Here is a 20,418-nt window from a genome sequence, read left to right on the forward strand (position 1 = left end):
ATTGGCTAGGCTATCCATGGCATAGGCCCTTTCTGTTGACATATCATCAGATAGGAGAGGCAATTTAACCTTCATATTAAACATGACTATGAAAACCATAAAGAAGAGACAAAATTTGGATGGCAAATCTGTATAAACTATATAAACTAATTTTTTTTACATAATGTTATAAATACGATGTTTCTCGGCCGTTTAGTGTTGAATCTCTTTCGGAGAACCTATGAGCAAATAAGGTGGATTATTCCTTCTCAGCCGATGCAGGAATCAGGTCAAAAAACATCCTAATCATGTTTTTACTCCTTAAATCAATTCATTGTTGGTAAACTGGACTACACTTCCCTAATTGTTTGATTTAGAAAAGTAAAATAATGCTAATGACAAAATGCAAATGAATATAGACAGACACAAACTGAATTGTAGGTTAAAAGCAAAGGATCCATGAGTAAGATAGAAATGTATTTGAGAGAGAGATTCACATAACAAATAGATTTATATGTCAAAAAATCTTGGCCATTAATCACTGTTGACATTTATTCTTTTGAATTGAATTGAATTAATTAATTCTATAGTACATTATCAGTGTTACATACATGCATCAATTGGATGCATGCACGAATTATTTCTATAAAAAAAAAATATATATAATTTTTTTTGTTTGATTCAAAAATAAACGTCAAAACGCACAGTCGTTTAGGAGCTGCGGCGTCGTTTTCTTTCTTCTCCGACGTAGTTTCGTTCACCGGCTCATCGGACGGCAACAATCATCACTGTTCTACAACCATTTGTAATATCCAATATGCTTTCAGGTTTCTCTTTTTACCCATTTCTACTCTTGTCTCATCTTTTTTTGCCTGGTAGTGATACTCATGCACCCCACTTGTTTGTTGAATTGCCTAGCTGACATGATTGTGTAATTTTGTGCTGGGGAGTGGGGAAGCATTACCCTATCCATCTCTTTGTTCTGTTAGATTTACTAAAAGAACAAGTGCAGTAGTTTATTGTGCTGCTGAAATTTATTAGTTGGAGTCAGTATTGTAAACAATGAACTGCGGAAAATAGCAATTTGTTCAAATTCGGTTACGCTGGCTGGAGTGTTATTGCGCCACTATCGGTTACGCTGGAGTGTTATTCCGCCACTATATGATAACACTTTGTACTAAATAGCATATTGTGAAACAATAACGATTTGTTAAAATCTACCATGCGATAATGCTATAGCCGCTGTGACAATGCTTGTGGGAGTTAACTAAGTATTAATTGTTTTGATTAATCCATTGGTAATTAATCACTATAATATTTAGGAATTGCAAATTCCCTAGTTTCTTGTATACAGTTTTATCATAGGATATATGATCTTCTGCATGGCTTCTTGATTGTTAGTAATCAAATTCTTATTCTCATCATTGTTTTTGGAGTTGATAACATATATAGTACATCTCTATATGCACATTGTGTTGTTCACAATGATAATCTTCAATTTTGATAAGTTACTCTGATTGTGGATGGGTTGTCTGTGTAATGCATTTTATTAACCAACTGTCTTCTAGTAATGACCACAATTGTCCTCAATTATAATATTCTTAAAACTGGCATTAATTTCATAAGCAGTATGTTTTCAATCTCTGAATTTTTGCTGTGACTTTAAATGCTGTCCCGAGTGAAGTATGGGATTTTCTGTGTGCAAAACAGATCTCATGTTGTCGCTTAGGATATTTAGGTGTTTGGCAACAAGAACAGTGTTTACTGAGCATTGTTCTCAGCAAACTCTCTGCCAATGCTAGATCTGGAGATAACTGATTTCTTCTTTGATGAGCATGCCACTGGATTTTTGCCGAGGAAAATGAAATAGCCTGCAGTTGACCTTTTTTTATCTGCATCAGCCCCAATTAAAATGACAATATGCACCAATTTTTTCTAACTCTCGAGTTGCACTTTCAGCTCCTTGGCATTGTTAGCTGTGGATTGAGAGGCAAAGTTCCTAGTTCTTGCCGAATTTTATACGCATGATCACACCTTACCATGGAAACCATTAGATATTCTGACATTGAAACAAGAATCCGTCATACTAGAAGTTGATCTTGCTGCTCCCAATTGAACTACATTTCACCAAGATTTCCGTTGAGTTTATACTTTATAGTATTCACATAATTCCGAGGAACTGTAGTTTTACCTTCAATAAAGCCGAAGGAGCTTGTTGCCTCTGAATGTAGTTAATGCTTGACTTCCATGGTATAAGATATTCGCTTCACTAAGTTTGAACGAGAACGGGCTTGTGGAACGTATAGCTTCAGCCTCCATTGGGGATCTGAATTTCTGATACCATAAAGATATTGGAAGTTGGAACCAAGAGAAGAAGAGAGATGTTCCAGTAAACCAATGTGTTTGGTAAACCTTACAGATCTGAGTGAGATGCATAGTTTCAAGTAAACTAATTTCTAACTAAATCCCAACAGATTCTGAAACAGAAACTAATTTCTAACTAATTCTTCTTGCAGAAAGCTAACCAACTCCTAATTGCATTAACTAATCTCTTTCTATATCCACATTTCTTGTAGCTACTTAACATTTTTATGTTATTTTTATTGGTGACCATGAATTTTCTATGTACTTTAATTTTCCATGTATATTATTGTTTTCTTTTTGTAAAGGTTCAACCACTGGGAGCTACTTGGGACTTAGAGCCACAAACTTCCATAGAAGACCAATTCCAGGTAGTCTAGTCTTTATTTACTGAGTATATTGTCTTTCTTCTTGAATATTTCTCAATTCTCTGGAAATCAAAGTAGCCCTATTCCTCATGCATATTTAGTTTCATTTTTTTGCTTGTATTATTTGAATGTTTCATGGATCTAGGTCATAAATAGTAAATGAGCCACTATTTAAATGAAAGCTTCATGTAGGGTTGAGAGGAAATAAGCTTCAAATTTCTAAATGCAAGGTTTTGTCTGAAACATTTAAATATAATTTCTGTAGGGTTTGAGAGGAAATAAGCTTCAAATTTCTAAGTGCAAGGTTTTGTCTGAAACATTTAAATATAATTTCTGTAGGGTTGAGAGAAAATAAGCTTCAAATTTCTAGTGCAAGGTTCTGTCGGAAGTATGCAGTTTCCTGCAAACTTACTGAGTTAGGAAACGATTCATGCTCATTAAGAGAACTTGAAAAGATTAAACCTTTGGTTAAGATGTGCGGAATTACATCAGCTAAAGATGCTGCTATGGCGGCCGAAGCTGGTGCAAACTTTATTGGAATGATCATGTGGCCAAACTCAAAACGTTCTGTTTCACTTTCTGTTGCAAAGGAGATATCAAAAGTTGCAAGAGATTATGGAGCAGATCCTGTTGGAGTATTTGTGGATGATGATGCAGAAACAATACTAAGAGCTTCTGATGCAACAAATCTTGAGTTTGTACAGGTATGTTATTACCTGACTTTTATGCTTGTTCGACGACAATTAAATGCTTGGTGACAATCAAATCTTGATTTTGGACAATGCAGCTTCATGGGTCTGGTTCGCGGGCAGCTTTTCCATCTTTAATTCAGGAAAATCGTGTAATATATGTTCTCCATGCAAATGGGGATGGGAGCCTTATAAACACAATTCCTGATGAAGAGTGTTCTCTAGTTGATTGGGTTCTGGTAGATGGCGCAAAAGGTGGCAGGTAAAGGCATAGTTCTTGTATAGCTTAATTGCCATCTGCTTATCAGATTATCTCTTTTTTCTGCATAATAATGTCTTAGAACTCATGAGATGTCTTTGCAGTGGTGAAGCATTCGATTGGGCCCAGTTTAAATTACCAAAAATTAGAAGCAAATATGGTTGGCTCTTAGCAGGAGGGATCAATCCAGCGAATGTTTCTGAGGCTCTGTCTACTCTCAAACCCGAAGGGGTGGATGTCAGTAGCGGCATATGTGCATCAGATGGCATCCAGAAGGATCAATCAAGAATAGCTTCCTTCATGGATGCAGTACATTCTGTTCAGTACTGAGTCACCTTAAATTCTTATAAACCTCAAGAAAGGTGATTTTGTAATTTCAAAATATATCCACTTTGTTTTTACGTCCATTTGTATCCCCAAAGTTCTTTCTTCAGAGAGACTGCTTTCTAGGCATGAGAATATTGTAATGCTGTGTGATATATATGGACACAATTCATTTACAAATTTGAATAAAAGTATTTGATGCGGATATAGTGATATGGCTGGACACTGGTGTAAAAGAGGTAGCAGTGCCTACTTTACTTTTTTTTGTTTCTTTTCCTTCTGCTCAAGAAAAAAAAGACATCAAACACAGGTGGTAACTTGGAAATGGGTCAATAGTTGTGGCTTATTGTTTGACGATAGTCCCTATGTTATCTTTGATTCTTAGTTTATATTTATGTTAGATAAGATTAGGCGATCAGTTTATGGCCGTAAATCCTTTTTCATTTTTCTGATCAGCCGTGTTTTGTTTTTATCCATGCTGTATAGTTCTGTTTTGAGTATGCATCACTAAGTTGATCATATGGTCAAAAGAGATTATAAGAGTAACTTGTTTGGATTCCCTGCAGGCTGCACAAAGTGCAGTAACTACAGGGATATTGGATCTAACTTCTAAGATAGAGAATCATTGTGACAATGAAGGTGAAGGGAAAGATTTTTGGAGAATTTGACTTTGATGCTTTTATCAGTTTGCCTTTGAACCTAAAAAGAGTTCACTATAGGTATGCTTTAAAGTCTATATCATCTCTTGAAGCTTGCTACATTCTTTTACTTTTTCCTTCATATGTATTGCCTTGACTTGGAAAAAAAGTCATGTCCCCACCATTGAACTAACACCCAATGGAATTAAAGTTAGCAAGTACATATAATAATAAAACTAGAAGCTGGTGTACTGAATACACTTGAAAAATCACAAGCAATACCTTAGCTTTTACTTTTCTCCAACAAAAAGATACTATAATTTGATCTTTGCTTTACTAAAGCATTCAATTACCAATCAATTAATTAGTCTTAACAATTTTGATTAAGGTTTGGACCATGTTATGTCCAACCAACTAGTTGAATGACTGAAGAGTGACAGTTCAATAGTTCTGAAAGAAACTTCATCTATAAACCTTAAAATGGTGAACATTAAACTGATATGGTTACACCAAGTCACCAACTGAAAGATGAAATATCCACAATCGTAATGAGTGGGTGGGATTGAGCAAATGTTTTGATTTTTTTATAGATATGACCATAAACAAGAGTAAACCTAATAAAAACTTTAATTGTTCCCACATATTAGGTGAACAACAATTTGCAATCATGAACAAAAAGGTAGAACTTACAAGCAACTTAGCTAAGATAGGGCTCAATTATTTTATAGGTCAAATATCTAAGAGTGGATAAATTCACAATCCCTTCATTTTAATATATTAATAACTAATACAGATTAACAAACATTTTCTTTTAGAAGTGGTTGGATTTAATTAGACCTCGTCGCTAGACAATACTATTGCTTAATAATTGTAGTACTTTGGCTCTACTAAGAAGAAATTTGTGGTCAATTTCAAAAAAAAAAAAAAGAAGAAGAAATTTGTGGTCTTATAAATCTCAATAAAACATGTTAGCAACCCAATGCAACACTCCCCTCCATTATGTTACTAACTCCTTCTCCACTCAACTAAATTAAGAAGAAAAGAACATTCTCTGACCAACCATCAATAATCATAATCAATAAATAAAAAAATATTGCAAGAATAACTTTTCACACTCTCTCCGGTTCTTATAATAAAAAAAAGTTTATTTTTTAGATTTATAAAATATTTGATGTATCTAGTTCATGATATGACTTAGATATATTATTTTAGATGTATATATATTAAAATTTAAAAATAAGTGAAGTTTTTGTCGTTCAGAAGTATACTTTTGAACAAAATACATCGTACGAAATTCAAGAAATTAATATATGTGATTTTTCTACAAATTTGGATGGAGAAAATTGCTCCCAAAACATTGGCCTGCAATCTTGAATCTGAAAGACAACAACATTGTGTCTACCAAAGAGTCAAAACTCCACAACATTATTCCACCCTTTCAACTCACTCAGACTAAGATCAACTCTAAAACTAAAGCCTTTGAGATCACTCTTTTGCATCCCTCACTCTCACATCACATATTTTCTGAAAAAGATAGCCATAGATATTGCAAATGGATTATAGGAATTAAAAATTAGATAAATCACAATAACTTGCTAGTGTGAAGAACACAACTCTCCTTCACCAACAACATATTTTGTCTCATAGTTTCTTCAAATACAACAAACATCTCACCAAACCTCAACTAAACAAAAACAGTCTAAAAAAAAAATCAATTTATCTAAAAAATAAAATTTTAATAAATACAAAAATAGAAAATCTATTTGTTTCTTCATTAATTTTGTTTCTTTCTTTCTCTATATTTCTACCCTTTCCTTTCACAACAAAAGCTTTCTTTTATTCACTCTTTCTCTCTATACTCTCTCTCCCATGCAGTTTCTTCACTGCAAGAACAATCTTTTCTACTCAGAAACTGTGACAATGAAAGGCAAAAAGAGCAAAAGCATTTCCATTTTCTTTGTGGTGTTCTCATTATTCCTCTTTGGAACCTTCATGTACAACGAGGACGTTAAATCAATAGCTGAGTTTTCATTCTCTAGGATCAAATTCAAAACTCAAGAAATCCAAGAAGAAAAATCAGAACCAGAACCAGACAATTCTGTTCAAAGGGATATCAAGAACTCTGAGGTTAAAGATTCTGAGGAAATCGAAGAACCGATTAATTTGAAAGCAGTTGTGTTAAAGAAGAAAAAAGAGAAGATTTTGTTACCTCTAAAAGATTGTGATTTGTTTACAGGAAAATGGGTTCTTGATAATGTGACACATCCTTTATACAAAGAAGAACAATGTGAATTTCTTACTTCACAAGTTACCTGCATGAAGAATGGAAGAAGAGATTCTCTGTATCAAAATTGGAGATGGCAGCCAAGAGATTGTTCTTTACCAAAGTATGTATGCATTTTTATGTTTTTTGTTTCTTAATTTGATAGTGTTGTTAATTGTTATTGATTAAAATTTGTATTAACTTGTGATTAAGGTTTAAACCAAGAGTTCTGCTTAAGAAACTTAGAGGGAAGAGGCTTATGTTTGTTGGAGATTCATTGAATAGGAATCAATGGGAATCAATGATTTGTTTGGTTCAATCTGTTATTCCTCAAGGAAAAAAGAGCTTAAACACAACTGGTTCTCTTTCTGTCTTCACAATTCAGGTTTGTCTTTCTTTTTCTTTTTGTTTTTGGTGTTCAAAACTAGGGAATATTGCATGCTAACATAATGATTAATCACAAGGTTAATAATTCTTGCCTAGTAAAATGTTTCTTATGGTTAATTAATTATTACACTTTAGGTTTTAAATCATGGTTGCGGTAATAATCATGGTTAAAAATACAGTTCATGCTGCCTCAATCATAGTCACGTTGTGGTTAGATATTAAAAATTTACATCTTGTGTTTCAATTGCGATCAGAGACTTTTTTTCAAAAATGTGTCAACATCAATTCTCTGTACCATTAATTCGGCCGACAAAGATGAAAATACAAAACTTAATCTGTGTTACAATTAGACCACAATTGGTGGACCATTTGATGATTAATTATGTTTGTTTAATGTGTAAAGCATGATTTAAAAATCGAATTGCATATCGAATTGGTAAGACCTCATCAAAGTCATGCATAGTTCAATATGCTGTTTGCCTTAAACTGCTAGAACTTAGAACAAAATCGTGATTGAACCGATAAAATAACCGAACCATATTAAAGTCTGATTCAATGTTGAATCGAATGGTTCGGTTTAGTTCGATTTTTAAAACACCTTTACAAAGTCACAGATTTACTAATAGGCATTTGATTATTGTTGCAATAATATCCGGTAATTGAGGAAGGCATGTTGTAGGCCATTGATATTGACAAGCTAGCTGGTTATGTTTGTATTTGTGCAGGACTACAATGCTACAATAGAATTCTATTGGGCACCATTCCTTGTAGAGTCAAATTCAGATGATCCAACGTTACACAGCATATTGAACCGTATTATCATGGCTGAATCAATTGAAAAACATGGTGTGTATTGGAAGAATGTGGATTACCTGATTTTTAACACCTACATTTGGTGGATGAATACTGCCACTATGAAAGTCCTGTAAGCAAACACAACATTAAATTATACCATATAATAGTATAATATTGAACTTTATATTATCTTATATGTGGAGTAAATTTATGAAACTAATTTGTTTATTTTTCATGTTTAAGGCGAGGGTCGTTTGATGAAGGATCAACGGTGTATGATGAAGTCCCTAGGACAATAGCATATACAAGAGTCCTTGAAACATGGTCAAGATTTGTGGATAACAACATTGATCCAAATCGTACCAAAGTTTTCTTCAACAGCATGTCTCCTCTTCATATCAAGTAAGTAATTATAAATTTTGTTTTTTCTTCCTTTTCATTTTTCTAAAAGAAAGTGACTTATAGTCAAAATCAACAACTAAAAAGTGTGAAATTTTCAATTCTATATGTTTTTGGTCACTATTATAATGTGCTACTTTACTTTGTGCCTAACCATGTTGCTAATAGCCACATTAATTGAGTTATATATTAAACTTGTCTTTTCTTGAAGGGATTAAATCATAATCCTAATCCTAATGGCTAGCACGAAAGGATCTTAGAATAATGTCCCTATTATTTTTAATACTAGAAAATATTTGTTATGCCATTAGGTGAGACCATCCATGCTTCAACCCTATTTAATAAAAGGATTGTCACTTTAATGTTAGATATCTTAATTGGTCACCCAATACTACAATGTGTCATATTTGTGCCAATTTTATGGTTTTTCACTTTTTTGTGTTAACTTATAAACTACATGAATTCTAACATTTAGAATTTTTTTACCAATACGACATTTTAGGAGTGAAGATTGGAACAATCCTCATGGAATAAAATGTGCAAAGGAAACTAAACCAATTTTCAACATGGCCAACACATTTCAAGTTGGCACGGATCGACGTCTTTTTGTCATTGCAAATAATGTGACAAAATCAACTAAAGTGAAAGTCGATTTTCTAGACATCACTGCTTTATCAGAGTATAGAAAAGATGCACATACTTCTGTTTACACAATTCGTCAAGGCATAGTTTTAACTCCACAACAACAAGCTGATCCTGCTACTTATGCAGATTGTATCCATTGGTGTTTACCAGGATTACCTGATACATGGAATGAGTTACTTTATACACGTATAATGTCTCATTCTTGACACTTTTTTTTGTTACTTCAATAGTCTCCACAAAATTCATGTAATTTTTTCTTTGGAAATTTCTTTTAGCTTTTCTGGTCCTATTAGGAAGCACCTCAATTGTACAATCAATATGCTTGAAAAGAAAATAAAGTAATTTTCATATACTGGAATCACTACAACAAAAGTGGTCTTTAGCTTCAAAAATTTAGCGTCTGCCACGACACTGACGTTAGTAGCGTCACGTTTGCGTTTGCCCAGCAGACGCTAAGGGTGTTTTTCCAAAATATTTATTTTTTTAACAATTTATTATAGTTAGCGTCTCCTCTAGATGACATTACGTAGACGCTCGATTTTAGTGTCCGTCTATTGAGACTCTAATCCTTTTCTTTATTCTATTTAAAATTAAAATATGAATTAGGCAGACGCTAATGTGACGTTAATGTAAAAAATGAAAATTAATACTATATTAGGTGTCACACAAACCCTAACTTGATACTACTACATAAATCATTTTCCTCAATCTCACTCATCTCGCGTTCTCACTCCCCACCGGCCACCACTGCACCTCCCAGCCGTCATCAACCTTGGAGGTGCGCTGACCTTCTCTTCCAGAACTGCATCGTCGGACCTTCTCTCATACACCACCTTGGAGGTACGCCGCCAACCAATGTTCTCCACACCACCGCACCATCAATCTACTTCCACTCTCATTTTCACACTCGTTCTTCCAATGATGTTCCTCTCCAATAGTTTGTCGCCCTAAACTGTTCTGCCACCATACATCTCCTAAATTTACTGGTTAGTAGCTATTGCTCTTTGTTTAAGGATTTTCTCAAATGAAACTTAGGTTTTGTTCTTGTTTGGTTAAACGATGAAGTTGTTTGATTCTTCAAGGTTAATTTCCTTTGTGGAAATTTAGGGTTTTGTTCTTGTTTGGTTAAATGATGAAGTTGCTTGATTCTTCAAGGTTAATTTCCTTTGTGGAAATTTAGGGTTTTGTTCTTGTTTTGGTGTTCATTAGAGTAATGAATTTTGAATTAGTCAATTGCTTATGTATTTCCACCTTTCCCCTTTAGTTTAAACACATGTATATGTATCTTTTGATGTGTTGCAGCATGTTAAGAGCCAAGCCTCTGCTTTTCAAACTATTTCAAGGTTTCAATTTTTTTTTTGTAGACAATTCCAATCCCAAGCCTAATTTTTGAATCAAACAACTAAAATAGAAGTTAACAAAGTAGTGATATATTTGCCTCTTTTTTCAGAAAGCATGTATTGTTTCATCTCTGTCGATTCAAATATTAACTCAACTGGACCACCTAAATTGAGACAGAGTCCAATTAACATTTGTGGTTATTTATTTTGCATTGCTTGGCCTAGTAGTAGTTAGTTAGTTAAAAACAACTTCTGGCCCCCAAAATCCAGACAGGTGCAAATATACCCTTCTCACTATCAAAACCTATGCATTCTAAAAGATATGCTACTATTGATCACAATGACACTATGAGGTACACCACTCCCAATAGATTAACAAACTTGTAGTGCACCATGTGCCTCAAATCGTAAAAAACCACTTTTAAACCAAATTAAATTTAATTTAGCTCTTTTTCCACTTCCATCATGATGTTTTGTTTTTCTCTGTGTCAATACCGCGTAAAATTCGTAATCATGATGCCTAATAATAGGCACACTACCGCATTAATTGGCCTAGGGAAAACCTATAACCGTCACTTCCATCAACTCTTTTTCCACGTTTACTAGCTCAATGAATTTGATATAGGTCAATGAGAAAATCCCTAACCCCGCCGAATCCTCCGCCGTCGAAGAACAATCCCTCCACTGAATCCGTTCGCCATTGAAGAATAATCTCACAACGCATCTCTCCTCAATCCCTCCTCCGTTGAAGAACAATCCCTCTGCCATTCTCCTTCAATCACTCCGCCGTTCTCCACGGTTCCATGGTAAGTAACTTAATCTCTCTGCCGTCGTTTCTTCTCTTTAGCTTCTTTCTCATTAGCTTGTTGTTGTTAGGTATCTATTCTATCCCTTCTCTCTGGGAATCGAAGAAGCCCCTTTGGTAGTTGTTCTTATACTTTGTTTCTCAATTTATGATTTGTTTCTTTTGATATACTGTATTTTTTATTTCCCTGGTGTGAATCTTTGTGTTGATATTAAGCTATTATGTGTTTCTGATTTTTAGTTGTTCTCTAAAGATTTTAAGGATCCAATTTTATATTATTAAACTCATTTGGTTTTCAATAGCTTGCAAATTAATCTTCTGAAATAAGAAAGTTTTTATTATGCAGGTTTTATATATCATTTTTTAATTTCACTGTTTGGATTTCTGATCAATGGTGCCAATGTCAAAACTGCAAAAGCAATTGCTGTTGAATGTGGAATACTTGGTTCACTTGCTGATGCTACCAAGAGAAGTGTCATTGAAGGAAAAGACATTTCGAGCCTTGTCTAATTCAGAGAGAGAAGAAATTGCGGACTCGATATCTGTAAGTATAAAGTCTAGCTACTATGACATCCTTATTCTTTTAGTGATATACATTATTAACAAATATGTCTATCAGGTTATGGGAATGTCATATCCAATGACAAACTATTGTTAGTAGAAGCATTAAGGAGGAAGGGTCATGTTGTGGATGTAACTAGGGATGGAATGAATGATGTTATTGCACTTCCCGAGGTTTGTGTAACTTTTTTGTCTGGCATTTCATTTGTTTGTTATCTCTAGTTATAGTACACATTACAATGATATAATCAAAACCGGAATGATACATTAAGCGGGTATATGTGACTGCTCTAGTTTCAGCTGATAGTCAATATGGCAGCTCTTGTTATAAATGTTGTTGCTGCAGTTTCCTCTGGGGATGTTCCACTGAATGTAGTGCAGGTCTACTCTCTTTCACCGCGTAGTTTGTGCCTGCAGACATATTTAGGGAATTTTTATATCTGTTTGTTTTCAATATCTGTTACTTTCTTTACAGCTTCTCTGGGTGAATCTTATCATGGATACTCTGGGAGCACTAACCTTGGCAACTGATCACCTGATGGATCAATCTAATGTGGGTCGTAGGTCAGATTTTTTTTTTCTTTTCTACTTATTACTCGGCATTCTGAATCATAATATCTTGGGTTTACACATTGCTTTGAAAATTTGATGAGATTGCGAATCCTGTTCTTGTTCTTTTTCAAGCTTTAGTAGTAGAAATAAATTTGGAAATATACTGCAAACTATGTTTTTGGTTATGGTCTAGTTGTAGAAGACAATACACTTGCTTCTACACATGTCTTATAGTTTCCTTGTTAGCATGGTACTATTGTAGGTATACATATTCATGTATCTTGGTTAGTGTATGTAGATCAGCTAGTGTCACTGTTGTGCTGCTTCGTTTAGTTTGTAATCCATAATTTCATTATATTATTTTACCAATCCTATCATTTCCAGTTTTTTATGGCTATCAACTTGTAAGTACTAAGTTATTTGATACTTCTACCAGGTATTGAATTATTGTCATTCACAAGGAATTATGCATCGGGATGAAAAGTCCCATAATATATAATGATTGTCCATGGTTTGGAGCTTATTGTTGAGTCTTGGTTGTATGTTTTCCAAATGGTAAGCATCAAATTTTTCTTATAATGCAATATAACTACAACATGATTGATCTATTTGTACTCTTAAAGCCAATGTAAAATTTGAAATTTCCTGCTTTACTTACCCAATGCGGCTCTGTAGGTAGTTTCTGTTAATGGACCATTCCATCACACCCTATAATAATTAATATATTGAAGCCTACATTACTACTAGGCAGAATTATAGATAGTATCATGTAACTTTGTCAAAATTTGATAGTGGAGACGATTCTTTGATCTTCTCTTTATATATAGCTTGTATCTACCTTTGTTCTGCCCGGCCTATATCATGAATTGTGGTATTTCATTGAGAATCACTTTGGTTGTATTTTCGTTGAGTTTGAAATTTGTTTTTACTCTTTGAATTGCCTCATTATTAATTTAGTCAGTTTTGTGTATAATTTCCAGGTTGTTACTGATGATATGGAAGTGCATAAAAGTACAAGTGTCGAATATGGTACTCTATGCAACCTTCAACTTGTAAAAGGGATGCTTCATAACGAAAGAATTTATGTTTACAGCTCTTTTATCTTACAAATTATGTTTGGATAGTTTTTTGGTGTAGACTTTACTTTCGATTTGTTAGACATACACTTGGTTTGTTTTTTCTAGTGTTATTGTTGTATGACATAATGTTGTCACTATTTTACGATTTTCAATTCACACTACGTTTAATTTGTTTGTGGGTTGAGATATTGTGTTTGTCACTTTGTATGACTATTGATTATATGGATCTATGTATGTTTGGGAGAGAGTTTAGTTAAAAAAAAAATATTTTTTTTTTTAAAATGTAGACTAGCGTCCGCTAAACGGACTCTATTGGCAAATAAATAGCTTTGGGATAAAGCAGACGCTAGAAACAGCGTCCGACAAACAGACTCTAATGGCAACAACCAACCATACGTTTAGCATCAAACACAAACCGACACTACTAGCGTCTGCCGTATACCTGTGATTGTAGCTTCAACATAGCGTCTCCTCTGACGGACGCCAAATAGCGTCTACTGGACGCAACTGTCTAGCTTCAGGCATTTAAGAGTCTGTCACGACATGGACGCTAAGTAGACGCTAAATGCTTTGTAGCGTCCGCTTTTTGCCATTTAGCTTCTAATTTTGGTCGACGCTAAAAAGCAGTTTTGTTGTAGTGAATAGTGCAAAAATATTTTTGTAAAGAGCTTTGGTTTAATTTATGTTTATAGGGATAAAATGTCTATGGATCTTGTATATGGAATAATAGAAACAATGCTATATGGAATCATAAGAGTGCAACATCCATAGACATTTGCAACTCAGCTCATCAACTTCTTCAAGAATGGCAGACTGCACAAGATGCTAGCCTTGATCAAGCTCGAGGAACAACTTCCTCTCCTTTCGATGTTGTGAAGAGCCAATGCTCTTTTATAGGCAATGAAATGGATTACCAATTTGGGCTTCTAAAGGGTCCTTTTTCAAAGTGATTCTCAAGTCCTTGCCACTTTTATTCATTCTAGGAGAGTATATGTCTGAATATCATGTTATTATATCTAGTATTAGACAATTGATGAGTATAGACGTATAGTGCTAACTCTGATGTTAAGTTTATTCAGCAACAATATATGGCACTCCATCACCTTGCTAATGCGGTCAATTTCTATGTTAATATAATTTTGTATTGTTAAAAAAAAAAAAAAAAAAAACACTAATAGAAAATTTCATAAAAAAACAACTAATAGAAAAATGATTGATACACTGATGAAACACAATTGGCATGTTTGTTTCAGCTTTAAAAAATGAATTTTTCTTTGTATTTCTTAAAATAAAATAGATTTATTGTATAAAAAAATAAATAAAATAGATTTTGTAAAACCGTTTTTTCAAAATATTACAAGTTTTTTTATATTCGTTTTTTCTAAATTAAAATACTAATTTTGACAACATTAAACATACATTTTGCTTAAAAAAAAACATAAACATACATTATTGAAGATCAAAATATAGTCAAAAACAATTTTTCTTTCAAAAAGTTGTATTTCAAAAATGATTTTTATGGAAATATATTTTGAAATAGCTTTAAAATTAAGTGATTTTTTAAAAAAATTTATATCCCAAAAACGTTTCAATAAAATGATGAAATACCTAAAATAACATTTTAAAAATAACTATTCAAACCAAATTTTCATTTGAAGTTTTTATAAAAAATTTCTTTGTAATATTTCAAAAAAGAAATAATTTTTTTTTGTAAATTGTTTTTATACAAAATTATGTAACACTATAAAATTCATTTTTTTAAAAAAAGTCAAAATATACCGGGCCAATAACACACATGAATAATAAATTGTTGTGTGTTAAGCAAACTAAAAAAAAGAGCTACCAACATGAGTGAATAGCAAGAGACTTAGAGACCGTAAGAGTTCCAATTAAAGTGAGAAATAACTTGAAGCTTCGTTTAGGAATCTCAATTAAAATTTCAAGTGAGAAATAAGTTGAAGTTTATTTTAGGAATCTCAATTAAAATTAAAAAAATAAAAAATAAAAATTGCAAGGAGCTGAGCTGAGTGCCATAAGTGATGTCCATACCATATCAATCAACTGATCTCAATTAATTTTTTTTTAAAAAAAGTCAAAACTACGGGTGCGAATATCAATAGTTAAAACTGCAACCCATATTTCAATCAGGCCCAGCCCATTCCATACCCATCGTTTCATTTCAATCCTGCTATATATACTGCTACTACCTTTTCGCCGCACAAATTCTCCGAATTGAAATTAGGGTTTCGCCTCTGGTAAGTTCTCTCCCACAACATTTTCCCTTCGTTTTTCTTCTCCTCCTCCATAGTTTAACACTTTTTCTCTCTCGTTTCTCTTATCTGCAGCTGTAAGATCTGATTCTAATCCAAAATGAGGTATATTTATACCCTAACCCTAATATTCTACTTCTTATGCTTAATTACATTACATAATCCATTAATTGAGTTTAATTTAATTGTAATCTGGTTTTTGTTTTGAGATCTATTTTTGATTCTATGAAAATCGTGTTTAAATAATGCATTTGATGAATAAGCTAGTTTTTCTGATTTGTTTATGGTATTTCATTTCAGTAAGCTTCAGAGCGAAGCAGTCAGAGAAGCCATCTCAGGAATCATGACCGATTCGAAGGATAAGAATCGTAAGTTTGTGGAGACTATTGAACTTCAAATTGGTTTGAAGAACTATGACCCACAAAAAGACAAGCGTTTTAGTGGCTCTGTTAAGTTGCCCCATATCCCTCGTCCTAAGATGAAGATTTGTATGCTTGGAGATGCCCAGCATGTTGAGGAGGTAACTAACAATTTGATGTTATAGTGAAATGGTGTGTGCTGAATTCAAGTCTAGTTTCAAATGTGTGCATTATTATTACCTCATTTTGGTGTCTTCCTTTTTATTTTTGTACTATTTTAATTGATTTTGGTTGGTTGGCTAGTATTTGCTCTTTCATACTATTTGAATTTATTTTGGTTGGTTATTTGGTTGCTAGTATTTGCTCTTAATTCTTATTTTTGTACTATTTGAATTGATTTTGGTGTCATTTTTGTTAACACTATTCCTATAATTTGCAGGCTGAGAAGATTGGATTGGAATCCATGGATGTAGAAGCCTTGAAGAAGCTCAACAAAAACAAGAAGTTGGTGAAGAAACTCGCCAAAAAATATCAGGCTTTCTTAGCTTCTGAGGCTGTCATTAAGCAGATTCCTCGGCTTTTGGGTCCTGGACTCAATAAGGCAGGCATGTTATTTTCCCTCGGTCTAGGATTTAGATAGGTTTTTCATTTTATCTTTTTAAATTTTAGAGCATTTGTTACATTTGTTTTGAATATTTCATTTGATGCATTATAGTCTTTTTATTAATATCTTATCATTTATGTTGTTTATCTTCTGATTTTGAGTGCTAGCTTCCTAAAAATATATTTTAAATGAATTCCACACCATTCTTTCCTTGTTAATTTTTTTTAGTATATTTTAAATGGTTAATTGTGTCCTTGAGATTTCATTATTCAGTTATAGCATAAGTTGGTGATTTTGATATTTTGCATTACATTACATTACAGGAAAGTTCCCAACTCTTGTTTCTCACCAGGAATCTCTTGAAGGAAAGGTTAATGAGACCAAGGCTATGGTCAAGTTCCAGCTTAAGAAGGTGCTCTGCATGGGAGTAGCTGTTGGTAATGTTAGCATGGACGAAAAACAAATCTTTCAAAATGTTCAACTCAGTGTTAATTTCCTTGTCTCCCTATTGAAAAAGAATTGGCAGAATGTGAGTATTCCTTGTTTCATTTACTGTTGATTTCTTAAAGTTATATGTTCTTTGAACTGTTTACCATGTAACATGTATGGATGTTTGTGTGTCGCTGTGATTTAATCTATTATGAAACCACACTTCAATGTTAGATGCCTTCTAGTGGAATCCATGCTTAGATAAATGATAATGGGAGATAGTGGTCTGATACACTGCATCTTTTTGCGCTGCACTGTTGACATGCTTTCTTTCACCAGCACATAAATGTTTCCTTCATTTCTAGTATGGCTGTAATATCAGTATACATAATGTGACCCCAAATTCGGGATGGGTAGTTTTTTAATATGCATCCTGTTAAATTTGTTACACTCAACTTTTGAAGTGTGTGGGAGTACTTGAGTTTGAATCTTTTAACTCTGATTTTACGGGTTTATTCTTCCACTCTACTGCATGCTGATTTTTTTCTTTTGTCACTATCTTGGAATATTCAGTCTTTCTGAACTAGCCATTCATCTAATATAACCTATCATTGATTTCAGGTTCGGTGTTTGTACCTAAAGAGTTCCATGGGGAAATCATACCGTGTCTTTTAGAGGATTTACTCTTCTATTTCTCAATATTCATTCAGTGGCTTGTCATCTACATCAATACATTAATTGTGCTAATAGCGAGCTGGATAGAAAATTTCGTTTTGTTACAGTTTTGCTGGATTATTTATGGTTAATTTTTATTTTTGTGTTCGAATATTTGATAATAGTCTTTTGTTGGTCCCTTTTCTGCTGGTGTTCAAACTTTTAAATTTTTTCAGAAATCCGATAAATTGAACAAATATTTTAGCAAATAAAAAAATTGATAGCTGGTTTGTGACTCCACATACAAGTGGAAGAAGTAATACATTATTGTTGTTTTCATTCTCACTTTTCCCTTAAAAAAACGGGGATCCTCTGTTTTGAATGAGTAAATGATTTTGGTTTTCAATGGCTAACACCTAAGAAATGAAAGGGTTGTTCTATGCGCTAGATCTTGATCTTGATTGAATAATTCTTGTACGCATATTTAAGAATGTGATCAAGCCCAAAGAAAGGAATGTTAATTCATAGTTCACACACAATAATAAAAATATGTAACTATTGAAAATAGAAAGTCATTTGTCTTGGTGTGTTGTTTTGTGAGGAAAGATTAATTTTTCTTTTTATTAAAGGAACTTCAATTGATAAAGTGGGCAATACAAAAATTGTAAAAGTAGTGGTATTATTATTGGAATAGAATGCATATAAGTTGATTAAATATTACGTAATTTAAAATATGATTCATATGTTTGTAAGACCTAATTTTACTGATAAATATTAACATAGTTATAATTAACACTTTTCCCTGAATTCAAACTCAACTCCTCACAATTGTCTGTGAGTTTTTAGTAACAATCACGCGTAGGCAATCATCAGATTATTTACATTCATAGATGTTTGTGCTTGTCTTTCTGGCTTACATTAATCAACTGTGGCAGATATTGAAAAATCAATTCAACAAACACCACTTAATTCCAGGTGCATGCATTGTCAACTTTCATACTCATTACGAAAGAAAAAGTTGATGTAATGATACCAAAAAGAGGAACACAATATTTTGGGATTTTTATGGATAATATGGATTTTACTATGACTTGATTTGCAGTAAAGGCAAATACAAATAAAAGATAAGCTAGAGAACTAGAGAGATAAGCTGCAATAGAAATGACGGTCTAAAATCAATGAAAATTGATATGCGGCAGATTCTAACTTATAAGGAAATATCTCCAAACACAAGTCAATTCCAAACTAGATACTCCCTCCGTCCCGAAATATAAGCAAAAGTGGGTCAAATAAACTTTATGTATTTGGTTAAAGATTTGGACCAAATACATCCACTTTTATTGACCAACTTTTGCTTATATTTTGGGACGGAGGGAGTACATCATTTAAAACATGACACCTCTATTTAACTGAAACCAGTAAATGTCTCTTCTAGAACAGTAGAAGGATAAACACTTGTTTCCAAAGCTACATATTATGCTGCGGATAAAAATAAGAACACAACTATGCTCTAATATATATTTTGTACAAATTTCATATTCAAAGAGTGGAATTGCATATTAAATTATTTACAGTTCATGTAGAAGAGGGTTAATGAACAGTTAAAAACATTAGATTAGATTAAAATATTTGTTTAGTTATTATCAGCATCACTCAAAATTCTTTGCAAGTGGCATACCTTCATCAGGAATCCCTTACAACTCAATTTTGTTTGAAAAGTAAGGTTACCAATTGAGCTTTGTATGCCATAGTTTAGGTGCATAGAAAAAGGATTATGCAAGAACTTCTTTGTTTTCCTAGATTACCAATCACCATTGCTAATAGATTGAATCATCTTCCGTTCGGACAACATTATCGCCTTTTTAACTTTTCTGTTACTAAATATGTGCAGTGAAAAAGACTGCAACTTCTTGCGCAAATTCCATGAAGGCTTGAAACATGACGACATTTAAGTATATTTTTTTAACTCGGCGGAACCATACTTATATTATTATTTTATTTTTATTATAGTCAACTATTTCTTATAGTACCAACCATATCTATATTATTTGTTTTCTAGTCACACAAAACCATGGTTATATTATTTTATTTTATTTACAGTTGTTGATTGTTAGTTAAATTAAAAACCCATTTTGGTAATTAGTCATCCTAAAAGCAATTTTGATCTAAATTATTCAAACAATATAAATTGGTGAAAATCAATTTTACTAAATGTATCCAAACATAAATCAATTTTGTTCAACTCACTTTTAACCAAACTCAATTCTCTCAAACTCAATTATGTCAAACTCAATTCTCTTCGACGCCAAACCAAACACACACAATGATGATGCAGGAGTAACGATCAACAAGACTTTCCAATCTCTTGTTAAAAATGCGGGCGGGCATGAAAATATACCATTTTGTGAAAGAGACGTGAGAAATTATGTTAACAAGGAACGGCGTGCAATTGGAAAAGAAGGTGATGGTCAGGCTCTCATAAACTATTTTTTTTTTTAAATGAGGGAACAAAATGCAAATTTCTTCTACGAGATAGATGTAGACAATGAATTTCATGTAAGAAATGTGTTTTGGGCCGATACAAGAAGTAAAGCTGCTTACTAGGATTTTGGAGATGTTGTCACTTTTGACACAACATACTTGACCAATAAATACGAC

At 33.0% G+C, this 20,418-nt stretch overlaps 4 protein-coding genes across 12 annotated transcripts; all 4 read left to right on the forward strand.

The window, feature by feature from the left end:
• Positions 1 to 157: 157 nt before the first annotated feature.
• LOC123894790 (N-(5'-phosphoribosyl)anthranilate isomerase 1, chloroplastic-like) lies at positions 158 to 4,313 on the forward strand. Its single transcript, XM_045944863.1, has 5 exons — positions 158 to 806; positions 2,649 to 2,711; positions 3,048 to 3,412; positions 3,496 to 3,659; positions 3,761 to 4,313. Exons 1-5 carry the CDS (start codon positions 797 to 799, stop codon positions 3,984 to 3,986), a joined length of 828 nt encoding a protein of 275 aa, XP_045800819.1. The 5' UTR covers positions 158 to 796; the 3' UTR covers positions 3,987 to 4,313.
• A 1,690-nt stretch (positions 4,314 to 6,003) lies between these two features.
• LOC123894792 (xylan O-acetyltransferase 1-like) lies at positions 6,004 to 9,460 on the forward strand. Its single transcript, XM_045944865.1, has 5 exons — positions 6,004 to 7,005; positions 7,095 to 7,266; positions 7,994 to 8,193; positions 8,307 to 8,465; positions 8,965 to 9,460. Exons 1-5 carry the CDS (start codon positions 6,488 to 6,490, stop codon positions 9,311 to 9,313), a joined length of 1,398 nt encoding a protein of 465 aa, XP_045800821.1. The 5' UTR covers positions 6,004 to 6,487; the 3' UTR covers positions 9,314 to 9,460.
• Positions 9,461 to 9,786: 326 nt separating this feature from the next.
• LOC123894793 (calcium-transporting ATPase 10, plasma membrane-type-like) lies at positions 9,787 to 13,687 on the forward strand. Of its 9 annotated transcripts, none has more exons than XR_006803917.1 (9): positions 9,787 to 10,093; positions 11,073 to 11,253; positions 11,324 to 11,369; positions 11,599 to 11,796; positions 11,872 to 11,987; positions 12,108 to 12,194; positions 12,289 to 12,377; positions 12,802 to 12,920; positions 13,346 to 13,687. XR_006803917.1 is itself a non-coding variant. In XM_045944866.1 (6 exons), the coding sequence occupies exons 3-6, from the start codon at positions 11,961 to 11,963 to the stop codon at positions 13,419 to 13,421; spliced, it is 279 nt and encodes a 92-aa protein (XP_045800822.1). In that variant the 5' UTR covers positions 9,806 to 10,093; positions 11,599 to 11,796; positions 11,872 to 11,960; the 3' UTR covers positions 13,422 to 13,687. The 9 variants fall into 9 exon arrangements, 2 of the variants coding, with proteins under 2 accessions (XP_045800822.1, XP_045800823.1); XR_006803914.1 differs by having other exon boundaries at positions 9,806 to 10,093; positions 10,558 to 11,253; XR_006803913.1 differs by lacking the exon at positions 11,324 to 11,369 and having other exon boundaries at positions 9,806 to 10,093; positions 10,558 to 11,253.
• A 1,898-nt stretch (positions 13,688 to 15,585) lies between these two features.
• LOC123894794 (60S ribosomal protein L10a-3-like) lies at positions 15,586 to 17,934 on the forward strand. The gene is made up of 6 exons (XM_045944868.1): positions 15,586 to 15,699; positions 15,790 to 15,819; positions 16,015 to 16,234; positions 16,513 to 16,678; positions 17,001 to 17,206; positions 17,728 to 17,934. Exons 2-6 carry the CDS (start codon positions 15,815 to 15,817, stop codon positions 17,779 to 17,781), a joined length of 651 nt encoding a protein of 216 aa, XP_045800824.1. The 5' UTR covers positions 15,586 to 15,699; positions 15,790 to 15,814; the 3' UTR covers positions 17,782 to 17,934.
• Positions 17,935 to 20,418: the final 2,484 nt, after the last annotated feature.

The sequence above is a fragment of the Trifolium pratense genome, linkage group LG7 (genome assembly GCF_020283565.1).
Source record: "Trifolium pratense cultivar HEN17-A07 linkage group LG7, ARS_RC_1.1, whole genome shotgun sequence".
In the NCBI taxonomy this organism is placed as follows: domain Eukaryota; kingdom Viridiplantae; phylum Streptophyta; class Magnoliopsida; order Fabales; family Fabaceae; genus Trifolium; species Trifolium pratense.

Bases quoted from the DNA above. Each gene is read 5' to 3' on its own strand.
- LOC123894790 (XM_045944863.1), top strand. The intron at 2,712-3,047 runs GTAGTCTAGTCT...TAATTTCTGTAG, and splicing joins CCATAGAAGACCAATTCCAG to GGTTGAGAGAAAATAAGCTT. The intron at 3,413-3,495 runs GTATGTTATTAC...TGGACAATGCAG, and splicing joins CAAATCTTGAGTTTGTACAG to CTTCATGGGTCTGGTTCGCG.
- LOC123894792 (XM_045944865.1), top strand. From the start codon at position 6,488: ATGCAGTTTCTTCACTGCAAGAACAATCTTTTCTACTCAGAAACTGTG. The intron at 7,267-7,993 runs GTTTGTCTTTCT...GTATTTGTGCAG, and splicing joins TTTCTGTCTTCACAATTCAG to GACTACAATGCTACAATAGA. The intron at 8,194-8,306 runs GTAAGCAAACAC...TTCATGTTTAAG, and splicing joins ACTGCCACTATGAAAGTCCT to GCGAGGGTCGTTTGATGAAG.
- LOC123894793 (XM_045944866.1), top strand. From the start codon at position 11,961: ATGAATGATGTTATTGCACTTCCCGAG. The intron at 11,988-12,107 runs GTTTGTGTAACT...TGACTGCTCTAG, and splicing joins ATGTTATTGCACTTCCCGAG to TTTCAGCTGATAGTCAATAT. The intron at 12,378-13,345 runs GTCAGATTTTTT...TATAATTTCCAG, and splicing joins CAATCTAATGTGGGTCGTAG to GTTGTTACTGATGATATGGA.
- LOC123894794 (XM_045944868.1), top strand. The intron at 16,235-16,512 runs GTAACTAACAAT...TATAATTTGCAG, and splicing joins ATGCCCAGCATGTTGAGGAG to GCTGAGAAGATTGGATTGGA. The intron at 16,679-17,000 runs GCATGTTATTTT...ATTACATTACAG, and splicing joins TCCTGGACTCAATAAGGCAG to GAAAGTTCCCAACTCTTGTT.